This window comes from Mesoplodon mirus (assembly GCF_964341445.2).
Source record: "Mesoplodon mirus genome assembly, chromosome: 7".
Lineage (NCBI taxonomy): Eukaryota > Metazoa > Chordata > Mammalia > Artiodactyla > Ziphiidae > Mesoplodon > Mesoplodon mirus.
The window spans coordinates 56,893,245-56,913,129 of record NC_138983.1 but is presented as its reverse complement, the minus strand read 5'-3'; the positions used below and the strand labels follow the sequence as shown (position 1 = coordinate 56,913,129).

Below are 19,885 nucleotides of genomic sequence, written 5' to 3'. Positions count from 1 at the left end.
CAGGAGACTTCCATGCCGAGCAGGAAAAGCCCAGGGGCACTGGATCTGTCCTAGCGAGGATGCTGCTGGCTCCTCCCTCCAGCTCAGACCCAGCCCTACCCTCAGAAAGAATCCAAGGGCTGGGGGTGCAGACAAGGAAACAGTTCATCCAGCAAACAACATTTATTGTGCACCTACTGTATGCTAAGCATCATGCTGAGCATTGGGTCCCTGCCTTCAGTGAGCTCCTAGTCTGATGGAGGATGGCAATAATGAAAAAAACACATACATATCTGGATCACTACAACCAGGCAGGAGAGCTCAGAAGAACATAAAGAGGGCCAGGGGACAAGGAAGGTATCACTAAGGAGGCAAAAAGCCCCTGGAATGGTCAGGGAGCAATAGAGGCTGAGGACCAGGGGAGCCTTGACCCAGCTTGAGGTGAAGAGAAGATTTCTTAGCTGAGGTCTTTGGGCCTCAGTGCAGAAGGGCTGTTTCTGACTCTGACTTTGAACAAGCCCCCTTCACTTCTCTGAGCCTCTGTTTCCTTACCTGTAAAATAATGTTAATACTACCAGCCCTCCCTATGCCCCCAGAGGTATGGAGCATGGAAAAGTTAGGGCATAATTTTCATAAATACTCAAAAGAGTATTATAACCCAAGAGAAAATGGGCAGGAGACACAAACAGGCACTTCACAGAAAAGGAAACACATCATCAGAAAACACAGAAGAGGTATTCGACCCTAGCTTGACAATGCCTCTCCAACGTTGAACAACAGCATAGCTGTTGCTCCAGCACTTCTGCGCACGTGCATGTGAAGTCATGCACAACACTGAGCTGCACTGTTCACAAGCACGAACAGCTGGAACCACCCAAATGCCCATCCATGAGAGAGTGGATGAATACACTGTGCTATATTCACACACTGGAATGTTAACACACAGCCAGAATGCACTATACCGACATGCAAAGTGGATAAATCTTAGCAGTATATTAAGTACAAAGAAATCCCAAAAAATTATACACAGCAAGATGCCCTTTTTATAAAGTTTTAAATAACGAGAATGAAAATATATACTTTGAAGGAATACACAGATGCAATAAAACTATATAAAAAGGGGCTTCCCTGGTGGCTCAGTGGTTGAGAGTCCGCCTGCCGATGCAGGGGACACGGGTTCGTGCCCCGGTCCGGGAAGATCCCACATGCCGCGGAGTGGCTGGGCCCGTGAGCCATGGCCGCTGAGCCTGCGCGTCCGGAGCCTGTGCCCCACAACAGGAGAGGCCACAACGGTGAGAGGCCCACGTACCGCAAAAAAAAAAAAAATATATATATATATATAAAAAGGAAAGCAAGGGAATGCTGAACACAGGAGGCGATGGTTATCATGGGTGGTGGGATAGCAGCAGGAGAATGAGTGGTGGGAGAAATATATAATGAGATATAGAACATTGTAAAGGCCCTAGTTGTTTTGTTTTTTGATAGGAATCAATTAAATAACTGGTAAGAATGTGTCATGAACAAAAGGTTACAAATAATCCAATTCTGTGCACTTGAGGCCTAATTATACAGGAAAGGGGACAATCTCGGGTCAATTCTATTTGAATTTGGAATGGAATTAGGAGCCAGACTCCACCTAAGACAGCTCCTGTCCAGAGCTCATTGCTTCTTGGAGTCCTCTCACTCCTCATCTTTCTTCCTCTTAAGTGCCTGAGGCCCATTATTGGCCTTGACTGTGACCATCACAATCTTCCTATCTTCATTTCCCCAAGGGATTCTACAGCCCTGATATTGCTGGGTCACCACAACTCACTGGGTAGATGGGGTATTATTGTTTTCATTCCCCTTTCACAGGTGAGGAGCCTGAGGCCCAAAGGAAAAGAGCAACATGCTGAGGGTCACCTGTCACATCTGTAAGGGTGCCTGCATTGGGCCCAGCTTAGTGTTGCTCTCCGCCCTGGCACCCAGTGCTTCCAGACCCCTTCTAGATGAATATTCTGAGGGTTAAAAACACCCAAGCCCTCTCTGTGCCTGGAAGATGACTTTGTCTCATCCTGAATCAGAAGGGGCTGGTGGGGGGAGCACTCGTGAAGTACTCTAAGCAGCCAAGCCAATCTCCGATTGCGTGAGCTTCTCATTGGGTGGAGGCCCAGCGTAGGTCCTTAAACACCCTCCCTCCCCACCAAGGGGATTCCTGGTCCAAAGGCCCCAACTAGCCCACCTCAAGGCCAAGCTGCAGGGTGCTGGGAGACTGTGACCTGAGTCTCTGCTCCTCTCCATCAGCTTCACCATCTGTGATTTGGGAATAAAAACCTCTATCCTCTATCCCAGAAGTGACATGAAGACAGAAAATGACCAGGTGTGACAGAGCTTGGAAAATTACAAATTTCAGATGGCAGGGGCCATCATTATTATTGGAAGAGAGCAGTGACTTCCAGGATGAGGGTCCCCGCCCCCACCATACCAAAACAACCTAGAAGAGACAAGAGTCTGATTTCAAATAGAGTCAGAGAGAGGCACCCTTGGGGAAACTTAAACCCACTCCATACTTTTCAGATGAGGCAGCTGAGGCCCAGGGAAGTGCTGGTATTTACCCAAGGTCACACAGCAAGGAAAGGGCAGAGAGACAATAGGCCAGACAGAGCTCTCTTCCTTGTTATCAATTTCCCGTTGAGGAGTGAGCGATATGCTGGCCCCTTTGAGACAGAGAGGAGGTAAGGTTGAGTTGAGGGACTTATTGGAGGCTGCTCTCAACTCAAAGAGGAAGAGCTTTCTCCCTACAGTTATTTCCCACAACCCAAGGGAAGCAGCAAGCAGGGCCCTGGGGTTCTCGCTGAGTCCTCCGTGTCTCATGCGGTAGTCAGGCAATCCCTGAGTGTCTACCTTCTTGCCCTATGTCCAGCCCTGCCTGTTCATCTGGACCGGGGCCTCCTGCTCCCAGGGCCTCCTAGCTAATGGGGCCCAGCCACAGTCCTCTTGGGCTAAGGGTAACATGAGTGTCCGCTGTTCCTGGGGAGGCTGATCCCAGGCCCAGGGAGGAGGAGGATACTGCTGGGGGCTCATCAGGGATCTGGAACCAGCACAGGCTGTCTGGAGGAGCATGGTGTTTGAAGCTCCTGAAATCTGAATTCGAGTCATACCAGGAGCTGCCATTTCCTGACTTTGACACTGGTCAAAGTTCTTCTTGACCCACAGAGAAGGAGCAATAAGATCTACCTCCAAGGGTGGTGTGAAGCAGTAGAAGCCACCCACACCTTGCCTGACAGGAGGGCGGATGGGAGTCAGGTAGGAGTGTAGGTTTGGCAGTGGTAAATCCAGGGCGTTCCCGTCAAAGCGCCTTTTTTTGGGGGGGGGGGGGTACGCGGGCCTCTCACTGCTGTGGCCTCTCCCGTTGCGGAGCACAGGCTCCGGACGCGAAGGCTCCAGCCGCTCCGCGGCATGTGGGATCTTCCCAGACCGGGCACGAAACCCGAGTCCCCTGCATCGGCAGGCAGACTCCCAACCACTGCGCCACCAGGGAAGCCCCAAAGCGCCTTTTGTGTTTTAAGTCGAAGGAAGGGCAGTGCACTTTGCGAAGGGAATAGGTTTGAAACGGCTCCTGAAGGGACTAGTTAACGACTAGAGGGAAGTAAAGGAAGTGAAGTCTTCCCAACTCTCCGGGTTTGTTTGTTTTTTTTTTTTTGTGGCGGGTGCAGCTTTAGTCATCCAAGGCTCCACGGGGGTGGGCGAATCCGGCCGGTAGACGGCGCTAGAGCCGCGTACCCCAGAGAGCTGGAGAAGGAGGGGGCGGGGTACAAGGCGCGCGACTGGAAACGTGGGGGCGTGGTCACAAAAGGGTGGGGGCCCCTGGAGCGGCTTGGGGAGGGTGGGGGGACAGTCAGCGCTGGACTGGCCGCAGAGGTGGGAGGGGCGGGGCGTTTGGGGGCGCCAGGGGCTGGACCCGGTCGCAGTTACAGCGGGATTCGCAGCGAAGGACCTGGTAGGAGGCGTGGCCTGGGCGGGGTGAAGGGGCAGGACAGGGAGCTGCAAGCGCCCGGGTTGGTCTGCGGTGCGCACCGCTCCCCCTGGAGGCGAGTCTCTCGGCTGGGAGAGTGTTTCTGCTTGTACCTGAGTGTCGGTGTTGTGTACGAGAGTTTGTGGGTCCGAGGTTGCCATGTTGGGGTCCCTTGGGCAGGAGGCGTTTCCGCCCGAATGCAGAGGGTGTGCCACCCCGACTGTACGCCTGCGGAGCCGACCACACTCAGAGTGTGCGTGTTGCAGCGAGTGCTGGGGGGATGGGGGTCAGCTCTGCCCGCTGAGCTCCCGAGGGGCTCATCTGGAGGGTCGCTTCACTCAGCCTGTGCTCAAGCAGTCTTATTTCTCCTTCCGCTCCTCCCCGATTCCCTCCCCTCCCCCTCACTCCCGATTCCCAGACTAGAGCGCGCCGGGAGCCCACCCCCTCTTTTGGGCGCGAGGCCCCGCCCCCCACCCCCTTTCCTCCGCCACAAAGTTTATTTGCAACAAAAGGGAGCGAGGAGCAGGCAGCCTAGAGGGAGGAAGCGGGAGCCGGAGCGGGAGCGCGAAGGGAGGCAGGCAGGCCGGCTGGCGGGCGGGCGCAGAGCCGAGGAACGGAGCGCTGGGATCCAGCCAGTACCGGGTCGGGCCGCGATGCTCCGGGTCGCACCGGGCGAGGCGGGGGCTGGGCCCGGGAGTCGACTCTGAGGCGGGAGGGGTCGCGCGGGATGGAGCCGATGCGGCCCGCGGGCGCAGAAACTTGAGCCGCAGCAGATAAACCCGTGCTCCGGTCCCTGCACCCTTTCCCCGCTAACCGCCTCGCACTGCGGCTGCAGGACCCAGGCCTTCGGACCCCGGCCGCTGCGCTCCTTTGGGGCGGGGGCGCAGGGGGGGTTGGCCGCGGCTCCCCGAGGCCAGCCCCCCCAGAGTGAGTGCCGCCACCATGGCGGACGGGGTGCCCCGGCCCCAGCTTTATCGCAGCGTCTCGTTCAAGCTGCTGGAGCGCTGGAGCGGCGGGCCAGGGCCGAGGGAGGAGGCAACGGACGCCTCCGGGCTGCGGCGCCGCGCCTCGTGCCGGCCGGTCTCGGACGTCGCGGGCCAGCCCTCCCGGCGCGTGTCCAAGCTGGCGTCTGGGCCCCCGGCCGCCCCCGCGCAGCCGCGCCCGCTCCGTAGCCTCTCGCCGTCGGTGCGCCAGCTCTCCCGGCGCTTCGACGCGCAGCATCTGGACGACAACGCCACTGGGGCCCGAGACGGGGGCGTTTCCCCCGGGGCCGCGGAAGAAGCGGCGGAGGGAGCCGCGCGCGGGGCCTGGCCCAGCGTCACCGAGATGCGCAAGCTCTTCGGTGGCCCTGGATCCAGGCGGCCCAGTGCCGACTCTGAGGCTTTGGGGACGCCCAGCCCCGACGGTGCCGCGTGGGAGCCCACGACCCGGGAACCCCGGCAGCCACCGACGCCACCTCCTCGGACGTGCTTCCCCCTGGCGGGCCTGCGTTCGGCGCGGCCGCTGCCGGGCCCAGGGACCGAGGGGAGGAGGCGGCGGCAGCAGCAACAGGAGCGAGCGCAGCGTCCGGCGGATGGTTTACATTCTTGGCATAGCTTCTCCCAACCGCAGGCCTGGGCCCGGGCCTCCCGCTCCTCCTCCTCCTCCATCGTTTCCTCCTATCCTGTCAGCAGCAGTCGGACTGCCAGCTCCAGCGAGGAGGAAGAGGAGGGCCCGCCGCCGCCGCAGCCCGGGGCGCAGAGTCCGGCCTACCACGGCGGCCACTCCTCAGGTAGTGACGAGGACCAAGACGGTGAGGGCGGCCACTGCTGGGGAGGAAGGCCGGGGGCCAGGCCTAGAAGCTCCCTCTTGGATAAGGACTGTAGGCCGGACAGTTATGGGTTAAATCTGGGCAGCATGGACTCGGCCAGGGGAGCCAGGAGCCCCGATCCCTCAACATCTCCAAGAGTCCCTACCGAGGAAGGACCCCAGGAGTGGGGTGCTGGCTCTCCTCCTTGTGGACCAGGTCCCCAAGAAGGACTTCGGCCCTTGTCAGACACTGTGGGGGGAACTTTCCGCGTGGCCAAGGTGAGCTTTCCCACGTACCTGGCCAGCCCAGCAGGCTCCCGTGGTAGCAGCCGTCATTCCAGCACAGAGACTCTCAAAGATGAGGACCTGTGGGCTAGCCGGGGCTCTGGGAGCTGGGGCGTGTATCGCTCCCCTAGCTTTGGAGCTGGGGAAGGGCTTCTAAGGCCCCAGGCTCGAACCCGCACCAAGGGGCCTGTGGGCACCACGAGAGCGTTGAGGGATGGAGGATTGGAACTGGACAAGAGCCGGCAACGGAAGTCCTTGTCGAATCCAGATATTGCCTCAGAGACCCTGACACTACTCAGTTTCCTGCGTTCAGACCTTTCAGAGCTGAGAGTCCGAAAGCCTGGTGGACGACATGAGGACCTTGGGAGCGGCCCTTTAGATGGCAGAGATTCACCATCAGCAGGTGGCTCTGTGGGGCAACTTGAGCCCATGCCCTCCCCAGCCCCAGCATCCTCTGGCACCCGCCCCACACTGAAGGAGTTGACGGCCACCCTTCGAAGGGCAAAGTCATTTACCTGCTCTGAGAAGCCCATGGCCCGCCGCCTACTCCGCACCAGTACCCTGAAGCCCAGCTCGTCTGAACTCCTGCTGGCAGGCCCAGGTGCCGAGGAGGACCCACTGCCCCTCGTCGTCCAGGATCAGTATGTTCAAGAGGCCCGTCAGGTTTTTGAGAAGATCCAGCGCATGGGTGCCCAGGAGGATGATGGAAGTGATGTCCTCCCTGGAAGTCCTGACTGGGTAGGAGACGTGATCCGAGGGCAGCGGTCCCAAGAAGAGCTCTCCGGCCCTGAGTCTAGTCTGACAGATGAGGGCATTGGGGCAGATCCTGAGCCTCCTGTTTCAGCATTTTGCAGCCTGGATACCGCAGGGGTGTGGCGAGCCCTTTCCTCATCCTCAGCCCAGACCAACCACCATGGCCCTGGGGCTGAAGACAGTCTGGGAGGGTGGGCCCTGGTGTCCTCTGATACCCCTCCCACACCAGGTGCCCTCCGCCGGAGACGCAAAGTCCCACCTTCAGGCCCTGGTGGGACTGAACTGAGCAATGGGGAGGCAGGTGAGGCCTACCGATCTCTGAGTGACCCAATTCCACAGCGCCACCGGGCTGCCACCTCTGAGGAGCCCTCTGGGTTCTCCGTGGATAGCAACCTCCTGGGCTCGCTGAGCCCCAAGACAGGGCTTCCGGCAGCCCCAGCTGTGGACGAGGGCTTGACCAGCGGCCACAGTGACTGGTCTGTGGGCAGTGAAGAGAGCAAGGGATACCAAGAGGTTATTCAGAGCATTGTTCAGGGCCCTGGTGCCTTAGGGTGTGTGGTGGATGACAGGGTTGCTGGCAAAGCCCCCAAGAAGAAATCTCTGAGTGACCCCAGCCGCCGTGGGGAGCTGGCTGGGCCTGGATTCGAGGGCCCTGGAGGGGAGCCCATCAGAGAGGTCGAGCCCATGCTGCCTCCGTCCAGCAGTGAGCCCATCCTCACAGAGCGACGGGCAGAACCAGAAGAGCCCAGTCCTACTAGGGGCCGGGCACAGTCTGAGAGGGCCCTACCTGAGGCCCCGCCTGCCTCCTCCACTGCCCACCGTGACTTCCACCTTGACCCAAAACTGGCTGATGTTCTGTCCCCACGGCTCATCCGCCGTGGTTCCAAGAAGCGCCCAGCTCGGAGCAGTCATCAGGAGCTACCAAGAGAGGAGGGCAATCAGGACCAGGCTGGCAGCCTGTCTCGGGCCCGACCCTCCTCCAAACACGTTCGTCATGCCAGTGTGCCCTCCACCTTCACGCCTATCATGATGCCTGAGCCACCGACTTCCATTGGCCTCCCTGTGGCTGTACCAGAGCCCATGGGCTTCCCTGCCCAAGCCCACCCCACGTTGCAGGCACCATGTCTTGAGGACGTCACTAAGCAGTACGTGCTGACCCTCCACTCCAGTGAGGTCCCTGCCCCAGTGCCAGTGGATATGCCCTGCTTGACTCCGATTGCACCGCCCTCTGCCGAGGCCAAGCCCCCTGAGACAGTCCGGGCTCCAGATGAGCCTGCTCCAGCCAGCAAGTGTTGCAGCAAGCCACAAGTGGTGAGTCTTTGTGGGGGGCCTTTGGGGTGGGGCCGAAGGAGGGCCAGGGACAATGACTTATGCAGGAGTCTCTGAGTGTGCTCATTGGGCAGGTGCCCAGGTCTGAGGGAGATTCTCTGGTTCTGGAAGTGCCCAGGCAGTTTTAAGAGTGTTAATGACACAAGGCTCCTGTCTTCTCAGGCCCCAGAGGCTTCAGGCTTTGCTGGTACTAATGTCAGAGGTTCTTATCTGCTCTAAGGTATTCTGGGTGATAATTACAAAGGGTTCTAATCAGGTCCTTTAGATGTTTTTCAGGGACTGGTTTTAAAGATTCCTATCTGGTTTTTTGTTATCAATACATAAGGAGATGTGAGGGTGATGGAACTTTCTCAAGAGTCTTGCTGCCTTATTGGCCAAACCCCTTGTAGGATGTTTGGCTCAGGGGCCCACAGTTGACATGGGTTTGCCATTACTCATGTGGCTTTCCTGTGTCAGATCAAAATCTGGGTCTGAACCTGGGCCTGGGAGAATTGGAGAGGTACAAGGCATTACTTTATGGAGTAGTGGAGAGGGCTCCATAAAGTACATTGGCAGCCCTGGCTATTCTATGTGACCCAACCTCCCCATCTGTAAAATCAGACGGGTTGTGGACAAGGTGGTGCCTATATCTCCTTCCAGCTGTGCTGCACAGATTTGTGGGGAGTCCATGGGTTAGAATTGGGACACTCTTTGGGCCTGAAATCTGCTAAAGCCTCCTCCAGTTAGAATGGGTACCTCTAAGGGAGAGCAGGGTCAGGGAGGAGCTGCTGAAGTTCAGCAGAGAGGGGCCTTGAGAGAGGTTGGGAGTGGTTCTGGCCCCCACAGGCAGGGATGCCTCTCTGGTCCCCCATCCTGCCGGCTTGCATCTTCTCCCCACCCCACCCCCTTCCTGGTGACTCTGAGATGCTTTCTCCTTCCCCTGTCAGACCCCAGGCCCCGGGGGAACTCGCTCTCAGGGAGAGGCTCTCGGCCTCCACTTCTTCCTTCTGTCTTCAGCTCTCCCTGGAGTTTGGGCTGTGGGTTCAGATGGGTTCTCGGCAGTGTGGTGCCGTGGCATCCCAGCTGGAAGCTAGATTTGAGGCTCTGGACTTTGGGCTTAGAGTGGAGATGGCCTGGGGTTATTTCAGCCATGGCCTGTGCTCCCACTGTGTTCCCTGCCAGAGTGAGGAGCCTGGAAACCCTAAACCCTGGACTACTTTGGTAACTGCCGGTTCTCAGTGCTCTCACGGCCCCTCTAAACTCTCTCTCTCTTTGTTTCTCTCTGCTGTCTCTAGTTCCCCGGTCCTGGCTCTGGTGTCTCTCTCTCACAGAGGCTGCAGAGTCAGTAGGCAGGGAGTGGGGAGAGGGGACATTTTGGACCTGTCCTTCTTTCTGAGAGCCTGGTAGGGCGGCTCAGGTGCCCCTAACTCCAGTGCCAGATGTCTTTGGAATGTGGGGGTGGGGGAGGGTGACAGCAGGGGCAGCTCCTGCCAGGGACCCCATCCCTAGGTGCTTTTCCCTTATAATTATCTCCTCTGGGAGAGAGCAGGGGTGAACCAAGGGACTCAGGGAGACTGGGGGGAGGGGGACTGTTCCTAAGAAGAGGCATTGAGACCCAGAGAGGAGGTGGGAGTTCTTGCAGAATTGGCTCCTGGTCTACTCTCATCACATTGTCTCCCCGTCCCACGTGATCCTCAGGGATCACGTGGGACAGGGATCTCAGCCCCCCACCCTGGCTGCCCCTAGGGGGTGTGAGGTGGGACATACCTGCCCATAACACAGGTTTCTCCCTGCCCTCAATGGAGGCTCTCTCCAGCCTCCAAGCCTTTGCTCACTCCAGTCCTCCTATCTCTCCAGGCCCAGCTCGCTATCCCCTCTTACCCCTTAGGGGAGAGAACTGGTGAGTCTGTCATTGGAAGAACAAGGTTTGAGCCCTGGCTCCAGATCCTTGTGTGGCCTAGGAAGATCAGTCACGTCCCTGCTTTATGCCTCACCTTCCCCTTCTGTAAAATGGGATTAATGGTCTCTGCCTGGCAGGCTTGTGCACTGTGAGTGGGTGGTGTGATCATGTCCTCCTTGGGGGCAGGAGAGGGAAAAAAACAGGGTCCACTGCCTCAGCTGCTTCTCAGTGAGCAGCCTTGGCCCCTCCTCCCTGCCCCCTACTGATTTCTGAGCACAGGGCTGGGCATTCTGGGCCTCAGTATAACCTGGTGGACTTCAGTCAGTTCAGAAGAGATTCACCATCCCCTAATTCCCCACCCACTCATAAAGCCTGGAAGTTCTTCCTTCTGCTAGCCTGAATCCCTCCTGCTGTCCCTTTCTTTCTGGCTCCAGGAGGATGGGGAGCAGCTGTCCAGTCCTCCTTCTGGCCTTCATGGAGGAGACAATGTTCCCTTGTTTCAGGCCCAGGGCTCCAGTCACGCTCCCTGGCCTGTGGGTGGAGATGGTGTGGTGTGGGCTCCAGAATAAGAAGGGAAGAGTCTGTCATGCTTTGCTGATGAGGCAGAAACCAGTGTGAGCCCAGCCAGGGGGCTGGCAGGAAAGGCCCCGGGGACAGAGGGGGTCCCTGACCCACCCCTGGGCTGCAGGAAGTCCCTCAAAGTCAGGTCCCTCCCACCCCAAAACCTGTATTTGCCCTCTGTGTGGTGCTGCCTCTCTGTTGGGAGCAGGAAGCCTGGTTCCAGACCTGGCTTAGCCTCTGACTTGCCCTGAGACCTGGACAGAGTCATCTTGGGCCTCGGTTTTCCCATCTGTACAGTGGGTGGTCTTTGCCTGGTCATTGAAGCTCTGTAGTAGAGACTCAGCCTGCAGCGTGGTCAAGGAAACAGGAGGAGTCGGTGTGGCCGGAAGGGAGAGAAAGGCAGCTCTCTGCATCAGCTGTAAGAACCTAGGAGCCCAGGGAATGAGGGTAACTCATGTTCGCTTTCCATGAACGGATGTGCTAGGGGGAGGAGGCCCAGCTGTGGAGCCTCCTGGCCCTGCTCCCTCCCACAGCCCTTGTCATTTCCACTTAGGCCCACGGTGGCCTAGATGATCAGCGACTCTTCATCCCAAGTCTCATGATCTAACCTTCTGCCCTCAGGTACCTGATACCCGTGTGACAGAAGTGACAACTTTAGTCCAGAAATAGGAAGTGACTTATGTCTCCGAATCAGGTGGATGGACTCGGAGAACTTTAGCATATTGAAAAAGCCGTAAGAGTGGCTAACATTTATTAAGTGCTTACTATATGCCATGTTTCATTCTTCAAAAATGAAAGCTGTGAGAATCTCACAAGGCTGAATTCTTAGAACTGCAGACTCAGATTCCCACTGAATCCTAGAATGTCATTGTCTTAGAGACGAAGAGGCCCAAAGGGTCCCTGTTTCTTGGTGGAATTGGCCTACCGTCTGAGTAATGGGGCAGGGTCAGGGGGTATTGGGGGCATCACCTGCACACCCCTGTCTGAACACTTTCACGGTAGTTATTTAATTCACTGGAGCCCATGTTTGCGGTGGGAAGAACTTCAAGACTCAGAAAGGAGAATGCCGACTTTAAGGTCCCATAGTATGGCAGGGCACAGCGAGGTCCATGCACCACCCTGAACTTGCCCCCGCCCCATCCCCAGCTTGCCCAGCCAGCTCCCTGCTTGCAGAGGAGTGCCAGGCTGCAGCTCTTTGTCACCTTTCTTCACTGTGTCTCCTTGGCAGGGAACCCACAGGGGTGGGGATTCTCTCCTTTCCCTCCGTGGCTCTTTGCTCTGATTTTTCCATGGAAACTGGGGAGAGGAGGCGATTAGGACATTTGGAATTCTGAGTGGTACCAAATATCTATAATTAAATGTCTAGTCACGCAGCAGGAGGAGGGCGGGAGGGGGACGACAGGCACAGGGCTGCCCCTTTCCTCTGTTTATTCCCTGCCCCCACCCACTCCTTCCTAAGCGCCCTGGGCTACTGGGGGATTGCGGCCCAGGAGTGGGTTGTCCTCCCCTCACCACAGGGCAGAGTTGGGGGATGGGCCAGAGTTGAGTCTGACGTTTTCCAGCCCCACATTTCCAGGACCAGCTGGGTTTGGGAGGCTGGGAGGCTCCCAGTGTAGGAACTTGCCCCTCCTGCTTCCTTCCCGCCCATCTGTGATCTTTCAGGCTGCACATGCTGCCCCACAGTGGGGTGGAGGCATCCCCAGGCTGCCTGGGGAGCCGAAACACTCAGAGAATTCAGGATCTAGTAGCAGCCTGGAAGGGGCTCTAGGATGTTGAGGGAGTGGCCTGGGGGCTGGCAGGAGAGGCTTCCTGAAGGAGCCTCTGTCTGGAGCTTGGCTTTGAAAACTGGGAGAATTTGAATATCCAGAGAAGAGAGGGAGGGGTTCTAGGAGGAGGGCACAGCTTGGCCAGAGGCTGGTAGGTGGGAAAGAATATGTTAAGTTGTGTGCCCTAGGAGTTTGTTTCAGAGACTTGGGTGAGCCTGGATAAGGCAATGCATTCATCCATTTAGCAAATATTTACTGAACCCCTAGACACTCAGGCACTCCCCAAGGCCCTGGGATACAACAGCAAGCAAAACAAAGGCCTGACCTCATGGAGCTTCCAGACTAGTGAGGGGATCTATCTGTAAATGGCTACATTGTGCTACAGGGAGAGATGGGGGCTGGGGAACAAAAGAAACCAGGATAAGGGACTAGAGAATGACAGGGAGGGGGTACTCTATTAGATTAAGAGATCTGAGAAAGGCTTTCTGAGGAGGTGAGATTCGACCAGAGGCCTGGAGGGAGCAAGACAGGTGGCTATCTGTGAGGTGAAGAGAGGAACAGCAAGTGCAAAGGCCTTGAGGTAGAAGTCAAGAGGACTGTGTGGATGAAGTTAAGTAGGCGATGAGGTCAGAATTAAGGGAGGGTGGAAATGGGTTGGGGCCAGATGAGGTAGATTTCATAGACCAATAGGAGGTCTTCCGTGTTTACTTGAGGTGAGTTGGGGCAGGCACTGTTGGAAGGTTCTGAGTAGAGCAGTGACCTAATCTGACTTAGGCTTTCACAAGTCTGCTCTGGCTACTCTGTGGGGGTAGATTGCAGAGGCCGTGGCGGGGGGTGGATCAGGGAGGCTGATCAGGAGGCCACTGGAATAATCTGGACAAGAGATGATGGTGGCTTGGGCTGGGGCAGAGGCAGTAGGGTGGTGGGTTTCTGCTGCAGCCCAGAGGGCTTTATGAGGGCCTGGACTCCAGCATTCAAGGTGAACAAAGAGCTACTACAGCTCCTATGTCCAGGCAGTGTGTGATGGGTCACTCAGAGTGAGGAGGGGAGATTGACAAAACCCCCAGGGTAGACTGGAGCTTTACGCTGCACTAGCTGCCCCCTGCAGACCTCTGTTGGTGTGACTCAAAGGCTAGGAGGATGGAGGTTCCCAGGGCCCCAGTGAGGCAAGTGACAGTGCCTTATCCCACTGGTGTCTCCTCCACAGCCACTGTGACACCTGTCAGCTCCAGCTTGCATGTTACCTGAGACAGGGAGCTCACGCCACCCAAAGACAGCCCTGTCCCTCCCATCTGGTCCTCTAGCTAGGTGGGCATCCCAGTATACAGATGAAGCAGGCCCAGAGCGGACAGAGGCTTACCCAAGGCCCTGTGTCTCAAGTATGGAATTTGGCCCAAGGTGTCCTGACTCCTAGGCCATACATTGTCCCCGCAGAGTTCCCACTGAGCAGAGTTGGCAGGGATGCTGGTAGTAGGGCGGGGGAAGGGGGAGCCTATGTTTCCCAGAAAGGCTCACAGCTCTGGCGTACTTATTGGGAAACGTGCCCAGGCAGCCTGGCGCCTTACTGGCAGGCCCTGAAATGGGGGCCCTGGGTCCCTTGGGAAGCAGGAGCTTATTAGAGACATGCCCCCCCCATGGGAGTTGATCCTTCATGCAACCCCCCCCCCGCCATTACCCACCCCCAGGCCTCTGAGGCATTCCAGGGGTGGACAGAGGCAGAGGAAGACTGCCAGGCTGCCACGCTCTGAGCTGTGAGTGGGCCCCAGCCCATGACATGCAGGGGCCTAGGGCCCCAGCCAGGATATTTGAGCCCCTCCAGTAGCTATGGGGCTCACAAGGGATGACTTGGTATGACACATGGAGGTCTGCACTAGGGGTCAGGAGATGTAGGTTCCAGCCTTAGCCTCTCCATTTTCCTGCTGTGTGGCCTTAAGTAAAACCCTTCCCCTCTCAGAGCCATGGATTCCTCCATGTTCTTGGGCACCAGGAAGAACCTCCTCTCCTGCTGGGAGAGGCAACAGCTGTCCTTAGTAGGATCCCAACTTGTAGACTGAAATGCCGGTGGGGGGCTCACAGCCCCCTTAGGCCACTGAGGAGACTGAGGCTCAGAGTGGGGCTGGGACTCACCCGGGGCTGGGACTCACCCAGTCCTGGCCCCCAGGGCCCTTTTCCCTACGACCAGCTGCTGCTCTGCGCCCGTCCACACACATAGAGGGGGGCCTCTCCCCGCCCTCGTGAGCTGTGGGGCTCACTCTGGAGCCTGTGCACAGAAGTGTTGATGCTGCTGCTGCTGGGATGTTAACACTTCCTCTGGGGCTTGGGGAAGTCACGGGGCTCTGAGACACCCCCTGGGCAGGGAGAGAGGGAGAGGGGAGTCTCCAGAGGTACCTGAGGTGGGAGGCACACGAGCTAATACCAGGGTCTAGGCTGGCAGGTAGGTGGTGTATTAGTTTCCTCTTGCTGCTGTAGCAAATTATAATGCTTAGTGACTTAATACAAACGTTATCTTACAGTGCCGGAGGTCAGAAAAAATGGGTTTCACTGGGATAAAATTAAGATGTTAGCAGGGCTGCATTCCTTCTGGAGGTTTTAGGGAAAAACCTGTTTCCTTGCCTTTTCCAGGTCTGGTGGCTGCTGGCACTTCTTGGCCCTTGGCCCCTTCCTCCATTCTCAAAGCCGGCAGTATAGCATCTTCAGATCTCTTTCTCACGCTAAACCAGACCTCCTGCCTCCCTTTTATAAGGACCCTTGTGATTACTCTAGGCCCACTTGAATCATCCAGGATAATCTTCCCATCTCAAAATCTTTACTCACATCTGCAAAGTCCTTTTTGCCATGTAGGATAGCATACTCACAGGTGTATTAGGATGTGGACGTCTTTGGGGGCCATTATTCTGCCTGTGACAAGTGAGCAGAGGGGTCAGGCTGTCGGCTCCTGGAAGCCAGAGCCCAGGGTAGATGCTGGCACAGGGTAGACCTGGTGGACGCAGGCCCACTGCTTTTATCCTGCATTCATTTCTTTCCCTGATCATTTGTCATTTTTTCATTCATTCAGCAATTGTTGAGCCCCTTGATGGGCAATAGGGACACACAGGGAAAGCTTGGACATCATCCATCCCTGCTTGTCAGGAGTTCTCAGCAAGGGTCTTAGCCCTCTGATGTGGGTGGGGTCCAGAGGGTGGCCGAGCCCTGCTCTGGTGAGAGAGGGACAGAAGAGCCAGTGGGTCCCATGTGGATGGGCTTGGCTTCTAGGGTGGCTGGCTAAAAATTGGGATAAAGCAGCTCCCAAGAAGAGCAGTTGGCAGGAGAGTTTAGAGCCAGGGCAAAGAGAGAAGAGGGGGATCTAGGGTGGGGGTGGGAATCACATCTCTGCTGGGCTGTCCTGGGCTGACTCGGGGCAGATGGCGAGGATCTCCCTATTCCCATGTGCTGGGAGCTTCATGTTGGGGATCGACGACCCTGGTGCTGGGTTGGACCAGAGGGCCTGTCAGGTCCCTTCATGCCCTGAGGGGCCGAGGTGCTGCCCAGGAAGTGGCACCTGAAGGATGGCGCGTGGAGGGTAAGGAGCATGGTCCGCGTCCCTTCTCTTCTCAGGCTGGCTTTGGGACCCAGGGCAGCCATTTACGGACCCCTCTGAATCCATAAAATGGGTGTGTTACCCCTTTACTCTGCTAAGGATTACTGTCAAGATTAAATGAAATAATGCCAAGAGGGTTTCCTCAAGAAATGTTAGTTCCTCTCCCATGACTAAGATGCTAAGATTTTAGGATTCTAAGAGAAACTGATTCCAAGTTGTTCAGATTCTCGTTATCTCTTTCCAGCCATGAAGCAGGACAAAGCTCTGAACAGGAGGGCTGGTGGGGTCCTGGCTACATCTGTAGGGTTGGTGGCCCAGCAGCCTGGGCCTTTGGAGGTGGGCGGAGGGAGAGGGACTGGGCAGTGATGTGGAGCCAAATGCCCACTGACCTTGTTCCTCTCTCCAGCTCCCCCTCCCATTTTGTTACCACCAGCCCCAACCTGCGAGCAGAGCAGAGTCAAAGCCCCAGACCCATTGGAACCAGCCTGTGAAGTGGGTCTCAGTCCCCTCTGCTTACCATTCTGGGCTGAGAGCCCCTCTAAGGCAGGGAGTCTGAGGTCTGTGTGCCCTGGGCTTTGGGGTCAGACTGATAAGGGCTGACATCTCTGACCTGACTCTGACTCACAGCTGGGTGGTATCTGACAAGTCATTGCATCTCAGCTCTGAGCCTCAGTTTCCTGCTCTGCAAAGCGAGGATGCTAAGGAGTCACCGTGAGGGCCAAAGAGAATACTTATGGAACCCTCAGCCCATGACTCCAGGTCTGGAAGCTCTCAGAATTGTGGCCACTTTAAAGTGTGTGCTTTTGAGTTTGCCAGTTCAGAGTGTAGAATCTCGTGGTTTCAAGATGAAGGAGTCTGAGTTTTTTTCCAGAAGGCTTCCTCTTAACTTGATTTTGTTCGTTCATTTGAGATTATTACTTCTTGGTTCTGAGATTCTGGGGCTGGGGAGAGGCGGGGCAGGTCCTGGGCCAATGGGAGGGCAGTTGGGGGACTGTGATGGTGGGGGCCAGGCTGAGGGAGCAAGCACCAGGTTGGTGTCTGTTTCCTGTTTATTGGTTCCCAGGGGGTGAGCAGGCCCTGCTCCCGAGCAGCATGGAGCAGGAGGGAGGGAGGACTGGGGTCCTGGCTGCCAGCCAGCCCCATAGCCTGGCCTCCTGGGACTGCTGAGACCCCTCCCCCAAGCCCCCTTGCACAAACATCCAGTCCTTTCCCAGGACAGGGCATTGGAGGTCAAGGAGCAGATGTGAAGGGAAGGGGCAGAAGGATGGGAAGGGACCCCCCTCCCCCCCAAAATCCTACTGGCTCCATCTTTCTTGGCTGCCTGTGTCACTGAGGTCTTGCTCCCAGTTCCTCACTGTCCCCCTCTGTCTCTCCTTGTCTCCCTGGGGTGGGTCTTGGTGGTGAGACGTCCAACTTCTTGGCAGGCCAGGAGGCAGGAGAAGGAAGAAGAGGGGCAGGGCCTTGAATGCCAGGATGGGCCACCCGAAAAGACCCTGAGAAAACAGTGTGTCTTCTAACCACCCCTCACCCCTTCATTATTCAGAGGGGAAATGAAGGCCCAGGGAGGGAAGAGGTCTTGCCCAAGGCCACGCAGTAGTGGACCAGGCCCAGCAATCTGCCCGTGCACCTCAGAGCCGGGTTTAAGGGGCCACTGGGAGTTCTTGAGAGGGGAGGGGACATGGGTCATTCGGCATTTTAGAGAATTGGGCTGAGCCAGCCAGGAAAGAGAAGCCTCGATGTATGTCTGGGGCCAAGAGGACAGGGAGGTCTCTTGTTGGACCAGACAACACAGGGAGGGGCTGTGTGTACAGGAGCCAGGTTAAACTGGCTCAAGTCCTAGTTAACCTGCTGAGGCTTTGTGCTGTGGGCGGTGGGGAGCCATGGAAGATAAAGAGCTGAGGAGGAGCAGTGCTGGTGGGCACATGAAAAAGCATTCTCTGGTCATGGGGGATGATTGGACTGGAGGGAGCAGGGAGAGAAGAAGTCTGAGCTTAGGGGAGCCAGGTGATGGAGGGATGGAGAGAAAAGAACTTCCTGGGGAGATAATTTGGAGGTAAAATTTAGGCTCAGAGGCCCTATTCAAAATGGGGGTAGGGGGAGTAGGGCTTACCTCTCTTACTGGAGTTAGAGAATGAGGCAGTGGACAAGATGCAGGGTCATCTGAGTCATCCCCCTGCCTCAGGGCAGAACTTTCCTCTGCATTTCTGGAAGAATGAGGGACCTCTGAGCCAGCTCAGGACCCTGCCTCTGTGCCCCATATGCTTTTTGTCTAACTTCCATTCCTCCTGCTCCAGCGGAAGTGCCCTGTTTCTCAGTAGGGTCAGGGGTCACCAGAGAACAGCAGAGCTCCAGGCTGCACCCCCAATCCAGCCCTTCTGGGACCAGCCTGGGTAGGGAGCATGTGGGAGAGAGAAGGAGCAGGCCCATGCTGCCTGGCTGGCTATGACCCAAGGCAAGGCACTTGGCCTCAGTTTCCACATCTGTAAAGTGGGAGTCCCAGATGTGGCAGAGCCCAGGAGAGCTCTGGATTCTGCAGGTTCTCAGGAGTTGGGGGAAGAGTAACTGGTAGGTGGACAGGCAGGCAGCCTTGCTAGCAGTGCTCAGAGTAGTTTGTAACTGAAGACAAAGTATCCTCATAATATTTGTACCATAGACCCCAAGACAAGTGCTGTTGTGTGGCCCTGCAATCTTGGAGGCCTTCCTGGAGGAGAGTAGGGCAGAGGCTGTAGGGAGAGGAGTGATTCAGATTTGGGGCCTGCTCCTGAGCTTTGGTTTTCTCGTCAGAGGCCTAAGTATCCTTCTAGCTTCTTGCTGCTTCTGGACCCTCTTCTCCTCTCCTGCCTGGACCAGAGCTTCCAGGCTTCTCCCCAAGGCCAGCGGGGGCGTTGCCTGGGGCGGGTGAGGAATTTCCGAGGGAACAGCTAAATTCAGCCCCGGCTAAAAATAGTCCTGGGCCTGGCCTGGCCCAGCGGCTGGAAGAGGAGGAGGAGGAGGGCAGGAGGGCAGGGTGAGCCATTCCTCCGCCTGCCCCACCTCGTCACCTGGACCCTGGGCCTGGGCTGGGAGGGCCTCCTCCCTCCTCCACCTCTTTCCTCTACTCCCAGCAGACCTTTCCATCACTGGGGGCGCCTTGCTTTCTTTTCTCCTCCCTCCTCTCTTGTTCACCTTGTCCTCCTCCCTGTCTTGCTCCTTCTGTCTCTTGTCTCCTCTGACCCCCTATATTTTTCGGCCTCCTACAGAGGCAGACGGAGGCCCCTGGCCAGAACCAGGCCTCAGGAAGAGGGCCCTGTATAGGGCAGTGTCTCCTCAGCATCCGCGCCTGAGTGTCAGGACGCCTCCCCTACGCAGGACTCACAGCTATTTCAGCTCCTCTCTGCTTGTGGAGGTGGACAGATCTCAAGAAGTCTGGGGTGTGGAGATGCGGGTGTGGCCTGAAGTTTACCCTGTGACCCAGTGCTTGGTTCTGGTCAGGTGATGCCACCTGTGCCAAGCCCTCTTGTTCCTGGCACACGGGCAGTGGCCCTGGGGAGTTCCCAGGCTACTCTGAGTTCTTCCCACCACCCGTGCCCAGCCCTTTGTGGGCTCTGCCCTGGGGATTCACAGGCCCGAGCAACCAGGCAGATGAGCAAAGGGTACTTTCCAAGCCAGTACCAATTGAGGGTGGGGGTGGGACCTAGACACTGAGGCCCAGAGAGGGTGAGGTGCCAGGCTCAGACGACTGAGCTCAGGAGGAGTGAGGTGGTATTGGAACCGAGGCCGGCCTCCCTCCAGGGTTGCAGGAGAGAACCTTGTCTAATGCAGAGAGAACAGGGAGGGAGCTGATGGAAAGTCCACAGCACCTGCGTGAATATAGCGCAGGGGGTGGAGAGTCACCAGTCATGGTAGCAAAGCTTGTAAAGCCCTTCCTGTGTGCCTGGCACTAGTCTGAGCCCTTTCCACATGTTCACTCATTTAATCCTCACAACCAGCCTTGG

The 19,885-nt window shown here is 57.0% G+C and overlaps 1 protein-coding gene across 2 annotated transcripts in view; it reads left to right on the top strand.

Moving 5' to 3' along the window:
• The first annotated feature begins 4,351 nt into the window (after positions 1-4,351).
• ARHGEF17 (Rho guanine nucleotide exchange factor 17) overlaps positions 4,352-19,885 on the top strand; it is a 56,968-nt gene continuing 41,434 nt past the window's right edge. The window contains exon 1 of one of the 2 annotated variants that reach the window (XM_082626564.1): positions 4,352-8,110. In XM_082626564.1, the coding sequence (XP_082482690.1) occupies positions 4,916-8,110 (3,195 nt within the window). In that variant the 5' untranslated portion in view covers positions 4,352-4,915. The remainder of the gene's footprint in view (positions 8,111-19,885) is intronic. The other variant, XM_082626563.1, reaches the window with a different exon arrangement.